The following is an 8,061-nucleotide window of genomic DNA, read 5'->3' on the forward strand; positions in this document are numbered from 1 at the left end:
ACAATCATACTTGGCGTTTTGGATTTTGATAAGATGGAGCTGTGACATCACATGGCATGCTAGTTTTATATATGTCAAGTTGCAAAAATACCAAGCGTGCCTGGACTTTGTTTTCTAGCTTTGTTGCAGTGCCAACAAAACAGACATCGTGCCTTGTGATCCAAGCCATCCCACCAGTTTTGCACCGGATGGAATACCTTTCTCTTTCCTTTGCGCCGCAGCATCAGCCATCTCCTGACCTCCGTCCACACTTGGCGCTCACTAGATTACTTCCATGCTAGGAGGTAACTGTCCCACATATAACAAAAACGTCAGGCCCAGGGGATGTGGACATGGTAATAAACCACCAACATACGTGATGCAAATGGGGAGCTCACGTCGCCCTCCCTGCATGTCCCACCTCTATACCACCAACGCCACCATAATTTTAGTCGGTTACTTCTCTGAAGGGCATATGCCCCATCAACAAAATCCAAAAGGCCTTATCATCATAAGAGCTGGATTGCACACATAAAAAGTTCATTAATTAGGAGAAACTCCGAGAAGGATGAGAGAAAAATATAGATAAGATGGGCGATCCAATCCACTCGTGGGAAGATAAGCTCAAGGAGCCTGATGTCATATAATTCTGTAAAGAGTAGACAATGTGCGAGCATATAAAGGTGTCAGCAAATACTACTCAGAACATGAATAAAAGAATCAATCAGGGTATCTATCTATATATCTATCTCATCTATCTCCATCCAACTAGCAGACACCAATACTTAAAGAGTATGAGATGCAATATAATTGAGCACTCCTGTTACAGACAGAACCCATGGAGCACTTTCCATGCTACATTCCCCATGGATCCAACGGGGAAAAAGAAAAGGAAAAAAGCGAACTAAAATGGCAAAGCACTAGATGTGTAACGAACACTTGGAAAAATAAAAATCCCCCTTCCAAACAAGCACGAACGCTCCAATGCGTGTAGTTTCTTGCTCCATCCAGGTAAGGTAACGAAGTGGGAGAATATGTTCTTTCCCCTTTCTCCAAAAGCTTGCGTTGCTGGTTGCGTTGGAGACTTGCCTAGATACTTGAAGTTGCTTTCAGAACCAACCCCACCCAACATGTGTTAGCTCTGCCTTATCCTCTATACCAAGGTTCCTCAAGCACGCGTTCCGCCACGTCCACGCATCAAATGATACCATGACAACCAGCCAAAGAATCGAACCTCTCCCCTAACAAGTTCAGTCCCCACGATTCAAAACTTTACGACAATGATAAATAACCGATCATGACCAGATACTGTATGTGGGAACTTGCTGTCCCATTGTCTGCAACAGCATCACCAAGTTGAAGCTATCTTGGGCCGAAGTCAAGATTCTCCCATTTGAAGGGAGCAACAGAGCCAATCTGTGGTGAACCTCGGAGGAACAGGCAGACACAGACACAGACTGCAGCAATTGCGAGCATTGAATGGACATAAGGTCGTTCCAGAAGCCCCCTTGTGCGGGGAGTTCGCCCAAGCCAACCTGCCCCTGCTAAGGCACAACGCCCACAAGGTCTTGCTTGCGGAGGTTGGGCAACTGGTCTATCTTCCTCTCCTGTTATCCATGATTTATGCAAAGATATATCTTCATTCGCAACTGAAATTGATACCTGGCCATTTTTTCTGTCTGCAAGCTTCCTGCCCACCAGACTGTTGTAAGAATGATTGTTCCTCATTGTTGCATACATATATGGAGACTGACCACCGTCATCCCGTAAAGAATCCCAGCAGTTCAATCCAATCTAAAAAGTTTCGGAGACAAAACAGGTAAACCAGTGAGAATAATTTCGGAAACATGATAGATCACAATAAGAAGACCACAGTAAAGTAACTAGAAACATGGGAGACTTGAATGCATGACATGAAAGACATAATATGAAGGCACCATTTTAAAGTCAGATCTCAAAGAATGCTAATTAAATTCTGCCACGTGACGTGATAAGCGTTGAGCCGGCTTAGAAGAATTAAAGAGGGTAAAACTTGTTTACAATGCAGCAAAAGTTTGAATAACAATTAAGTTTACCTCTTGTGGATCACTGGTCAGTGCATCAACCATGCCCTCAGAGTCCTCCAGGGATGCGGCAAGATGTAATGGGGTCAATCCACCAGGACCCGGGAGGTTTGGAGGAAAGAGGTATATACTTTTATCATCATTTCCATGACTCACTGAATAATGGAGAAGTAAATCAATCATTTTCCTGCACCTTCTCTTCACTGCTCTGTTTAAGAGGTGAATTTCTACAAGCATTTCCAGTGCTTCTTGTGATTGGGCATCACTTCTAGAACTTCTTTCCGCAAGTATGTCCAGAAGTGTCTTAATAAGAGCGCACCAATCTCGTTCAACAGAAAATGTCAGAAGATACTTAAACCGTGTGATAGAAAAATCAGGAGAGGAAGGGGCCGAAGAGGTATTTGTCCTTTGAAAGAGCCACCCAAGTTCATTTAGAAAGTGCAAAACATCCTCTCTAGATCTTGGCTGCCCATTCTCCTGAACCTGGTCCTCTGTCTGAACATCTTCATCAAACTCGGATTCAAGGACCCTCAGCTCTTGACAGATTCTAGCATCTGCGATGATAACAGGAAAACTATTCCCTTTAAAACCATTCTCCACCTGCACATGAAAATCAAAGATAGGTTAACTTGAGATTTTTCAATTCTGACATTTGGAGCCAATAAACAGCCACAATATCAACCATTTTGGCAGCTATATTGACTCGTTTAAATTGAAGAAAACTACCTCAATGAAACAACGACCAAAGATTTTGGGAGATCCTCCAGGAAAATCAAAGGTCTCCACACTAGAATCATCATATATGGTGCCTGGATAAGCTGAGCACAGAACTTCTTTTGATGTGTATTTTCCCATATAGGTGCAGTGGATTCTGCATTCATTAAGTGTTGCTTATGACCTAACGCAAAAAAGCTATTCATAACATTTATTTGCCTGAATAAAGAATCTCGATCTTCAACTTACTTGGTGCCAGGAACTGTCAGATTGCGACCTTTAAGAACAAGGGAAGTCTCCTGCCCACCCACTACGGCAACAGGTGATACGGAGGTCAATTCAGGAGCACTCCACGTCCTCCATGATTTACACAGGTGGATCTTTCCTGAGATAAATAAGCAGCACACTGATATAATTAGTGAATTGCAAAGTGTTTAATTAATATCATCATATGCATCCAACAGAATGAAAAAAGCAGAATCACCCAATATCTATACCTGAAAAGGAAAAACAAAAAAAAAAAAGGAAGCCTGAAGGTAAACAATTAAAGCATACCATCTTTATGTGAGACTAATTGCCTACTCGTACGAACTAAAAACCTTCCATTTCTCCAAAACTCTGACTCTGAACACTGGACTAGCGAAGCGACTCGTCTTAGAAGGTCCTCTTCAAGCTGCAAAGCAAACACACATACTGAGTTGAAGAGGAAGAACTGCCAGAATACAAAAAAGGCTTATGGCTATCGCAATTACTTTATCCCATGCAATCAATGGCATTGATAAATAAACTGATAGGACCACACAACCAGGTCGGATGTAGCTCTCCATTTCTGATGGACTGTGGGAGAGCCAATTTAATATCTGAAATCACAAAGTCATCAATATTACTTGATCATTCAAAAAGAGCAGATCCCAAGATGGTAAAAAACAGTAAATAACCATTTCAGCAAGATGTAGTGACATATCCTTCTCAGATGTCATACCTGATTACGGAGGGTCCCTGGAAAATTGCTTGGATCCTTGTCAAAGAGCTTAAAAATGATCCGACCCGTCCGATCCTACGGGAGATAATACTAAGTTAAAATAAAGAATGGCAACCTGAGCTTACATTACCACTTCATAGATAGGATGGACCAGGTAATCAAGACAAACAAAAATCATTGTGAACTGGCTGTGCTACCTGTGCGTCAGAATTTGAGCTAGAAGGTGAATGGTCCGAACCAGAGGAGGAAGTATACCCAGCTTGATATGGATGATTTTGTACTATCCCATTGTCAACTCTTCTTTGTGAGTCCTTAAAGAGCTCAAATGGTGCATTCCATCCATGACTTGTGCTTAGTTCAACTGTAGCGTTGTCTTCCCTGCAGTTTGACATCCTGGCATGCTTCATACTTTCTTCTGCTGAATGTAGAGGAAAAAGCTTCTGCGTAACAGGAGGAGAAGATGAAGGGGACCTCTCTTCCATGGGGTTGCTGCTTTCGGAGGATAAATATTTTATTGCAGATCCCAGTTTTGGAGGACTGTCATCTTCAGCAGGACCAAACAGCTGCAGTGGCAAACTTGGCCGGGCTTCCTGAACTGGCTGATCAGGTACTTCTGTTGGGTATTGACCAATGCAGTTGGTTCTTACTACTCCCACTGAAGGAAAGGTTCGGGTTAGTTTGCTGTGTGAATTGACATCAGTAGCAGGTTCTGCACATTGTATCTTGGTTTTATCACTGCCACTATTGTCGCTACTCCCCTGAGAAAGAGAAGCAATAGCCTCAGAGGCAGAAGCTGCGAGTGCTGCAGAGAGAACTGCCAGCAGGTTCATGGTTGATGGTACATTAGGATTCCCATTTCCTTTTGGGGTTTGTTCAAGCGAACCTTGCTGGGAAGCTTGTGAAACATTTAGATCAATACCACCAGATATTGGTAATCTTGATGAAGTGTTTGCAGTGTTCAAATTGTTTATTTTACTAAGGAATTGGATGAGACGGTCCCTATCAGGTAGAGGGGGGAGGCTAGCTGGTTTACCTGCATTGTTACCTGGAATTGCAGTCGTGATTAATGAGGGTTTAATCCAATAGCCTACAACAAATGAGTACCATATAAGCAAAATAGCTTACCTTGCAAGCGCGCCAAAATCGCTAACAAGTTGGCAATATCCGAATTCCCGTTAGTTGCATTCTCTTGGTTTCCAGGAAGCAACAACCGAGAGGAAACATCCTCTGGCTGGGTCTTCCTTCTTCGTCGGTTATGTCCTGCAAGCCTCCTTCTGCAGCTTCTCTTCCCCTCGTCAAACTCAGAAAGGGGGTGAAATCTGAATAACATGAGATAGAAACTTTACTGATTTGTCTCAAAACATACAAGCATCAAGCCAGGACCAAGAGATGGAAAACTAATAACTTCAAACTAGATCCAAATTACATGAGGGAGTACATGAATATGCACTTTTATATTCGAAAACAACTCAAAGCAACTGGATTGTGGGCATAAAATTTTACAGGATTTAAACCAGCAAAAAAAAAAAAAAAAAAAAGATAAATGGGAAAGACAACTACAGCTTTAAACTACGTGAGACAAAACTTTCCAGCACTAGTCTTAATATGTCTTGGATCACCTCAGAAAAGAATCTATGAATATAAGGATCCAAATAGATCATTGATGATAAACTCGCCACATAATGCATGGAAAAATTAATAAAAATAGATCATGCCAGTTACACAACCAATCAAAACAACAACTTTCCGACATATCTTATTATCACACATGATTTGCTCAGAGATACCAGAACACAAGGAATTACAGGTTCATTTATGAAACACTTACCGTACAACAGAGACATGACCAACAATCGGAGAAATTTGGGCAAAAGACAACATGGAAACAATCGATGAATCAAAAAGGCTTTGACTTTGGGAGATTCGGTTACCTGCTGCACTGCTGACAGAACCTCTGCATCTGCTTCCCCACGAGAGCCTTGGTCGTCTTGCTGTGAACCTCGCAGACCTTGTGCCGGCGGTGGTAATCCTTGGCGTTCGACAGATCCGCCCTACAATCATCGACCTGGCACATCGGGTAGCTGCCGCCACTCCCCGGCGACCCGGACCTTACCCTCTTGTTGGGCCTCGCCACCGGCTCCTCCGACGCCGTGTAGTTGGCCCCTCCAAGCTTTAAAGTGAGGTTCTCCCCATCCTCTTCCAAACCCTTGCCCAAGGTCGGACCTTTGGAACTCTCCTCCCCTTTCTTCCTCTGCTCCACCTCAGCGGTGACAGCCGCAGGCTGGGTCCCCAAATAGACAACATCGGAGCCATCGGCCGAGGGTTTCGCCGCAAAATTCAAGCTGTCCCAATCCCACATCTTGGGGTTCCAACCGCCACCGGGGTGGTTGTTGTTGGGAAGAAGAGAAGCGCCCATCAGTCGCTGCTGTTGCTGGCCGTGGTGGAAGGCGGGGCCTTGCCAGGGGAAATCCCGCTTCTTGCCAAGCGCCGCCGCTTCGTGGAACTGATCAGGAAGCGGCTGGTGGAAGAAAACGGGATGGGCGACCTGGGCGCCCACCTGTCCCTCCATCTCTCCTGAAGCCAACCAAACGCTAAATCTCCCTCAAATTCGTTCCCACGCCCGAAGAAAAAAACTCCCTTTCTTCGGTATCCCAAACGCCTTTCACACCTGAACCTAACTCCAACCTAATTGTACCAAACAAAAATGAAGAAAAAAACGCAGAAACGATTACTAAATCACCACAGAAAGAGCAGGAAACGCTTCGATTCGAATATCGAGATCAAATCGCAAAGAAAGCCCCAAATGAACCAAAAAATAACTGACAAGAAAATCGAAGATCTGAAGAAAGTTGGCTTACACTCACTAGATTCTAGTTTTGCTGTCCAAATTAAGAAAAAAGTAAACCCTGATCGATTCTCAGACATAGATCGAGGAAGAACGCCGGAAAAAAAAACTCAGGAAGCGGAATCCCCGCTCCCTGGATCGCCGTGAAACGGTGGGGATCGCCGTGAAACGGTGGGAAACCACCGGATCTGGAGCCGATCGGAGGAGAAGAGGATGAGATGGGAGTGGTTCGAGGAGGAGGAGGAGAAGAAAAAGTCTTTCTTCGGTTCCCACGTTCTACGGTTGGTTCTCCTTTGTTGCTCGGCCCGCGGCGTGGCAAAAGGAGCAAATTCCGACGCAAGCGATGGCTTTTGTTAACTTCGGGAGTCGCCGCCCCATGCCTCGCCGTACCAGTGGGGGGAAAAAGAAGCAGGAAGGAAGGAGGAATCGGTGGTGACCAGACCCCCACCAAGACCCTTCAATTATTTTGTCACGTAATAAAGTGGTGGGAGGATTCTCTTCCTCACACTAAAACGTCTCCCGGTCCAGATAACGGCCGTTGTTACTTCATAATTGCCGTTGTATATTATGCATGCCATTTTATTTCATTGATGACGTTTCCCTTTTTTTACAACCAAAAAAAAAAAAAAAAGCATCTCTCTCTCTCTCTCTTGTGCGTGTGTTAGGGGGTGGAGGTAAGAATTGATAACGAATGTCTGTAGTAGTATCAGCTATCTCGGTTCAAATCCTAACTCTATCATAATTTGGGAGATTACAGCTATATTGTGTTCCATGTATCTAGTTTTGCTATGTAATTTGATAACCACACATGAATTATGTTCATATGAAATTAGAAAACTTGTTGACTGTGGCAACAATTAATTAATGATTCAAAGCCGCAGTGGTAATTCATGAACCCCATCCATCACTATTTGTTGGATTATGTATACATATATTTCAAAATAACTAAAATAACAAAGAGATAAAAATATTAAGAATATTGCACTATATATGAATTGAGATCTATATTAATGATCACACTCTTCTATTAGCAATTAGGAGCTTTGGGTTCAATTTTTTACGAATCATCCCCTCCACCACTGCCCTGATCATGCGTTCTACGTGACCAATGTAGATTGGATATTATTTGATCAATCATTGATTGCCACATAGAACTAATGATATCTTGAATGGTGACCAAAATTTATATTTTAATCACATGTCCTGCATGACCAAGCTAACTTAAAGCATTACTTTAGGATAACCTTGTATATTTTTCAAAGACTAAAAAATTAATTATTTTTAATAATATATTTAGTGATATTATATACATACCTACATGAATGTGTGTATGCATTTTGAATGATCACAACTAAAAAAGCTATTGTGATGTTTTTGTAGAAAGTTAATTATCAAAAAAATTGGTTGTTGTCATCTAAATATATGACAACATATGCCACTTATTTTATTCGCATGGCATCAGCAATTATTTTTAATTT

At 42.7% G+C, this 8,061-nt stretch overlaps 1 protein-coding gene across 2 annotated transcripts; it reads right to left on the reverse strand.

Annotated features, from left to right (window-relative positions):
- Positions 1–764: 764 nt before the first annotated feature.
- Positions 765–7,062, reverse strand: LOC105052876 (squamosa promoter-binding-like protein 15). 2 transcript variants are annotated; one of them, XM_010933853.4, is made up of 11 exons: positions 6,603–7,062; positions 5,670–6,423; positions 4,864–5,057; positions 3,936–4,783; positions 3,739–3,813; positions 3,509–3,616; positions 3,312–3,429; positions 3,006–3,141; positions 2,769–2,913; positions 2,055–2,642; positions 765–1,773 (listed from the first exon to the last, which is right to left on the reverse strand). In XM_010933853.4, exons 2-11 carry the CDS (start codon positions 6,305–6,307, stop codon positions 1,342–1,344), a joined length of 3,282 nt encoding a protein of 1,093 aa, XP_010932155.1. In that variant the 5' UTR covers positions 6,308–6,423; positions 6,603–7,062; the 3' UTR covers positions 765–1,341. The 2 variants fall into 2 exon arrangements, with proteins under 2 accessions (XP_010932155.1, XP_010932156.1); XM_010933854.4 differs by having other exon boundaries at positions 6,597–7,062.
- Between the last annotated feature and the right edge of the window lie 999 nt (positions 7,063–8,061).

The sequence above is a fragment of the Elaeis guineensis genome, chromosome 10 (genome assembly GCF_000442705.2).
Source record: "Elaeis guineensis isolate ETL-2024a chromosome 10, EG11, whole genome shotgun sequence".
In the NCBI taxonomy this organism is placed as follows: Eukaryota; Viridiplantae; Streptophyta; class Magnoliopsida; order Arecales; family Arecaceae; genus Elaeis; species Elaeis guineensis.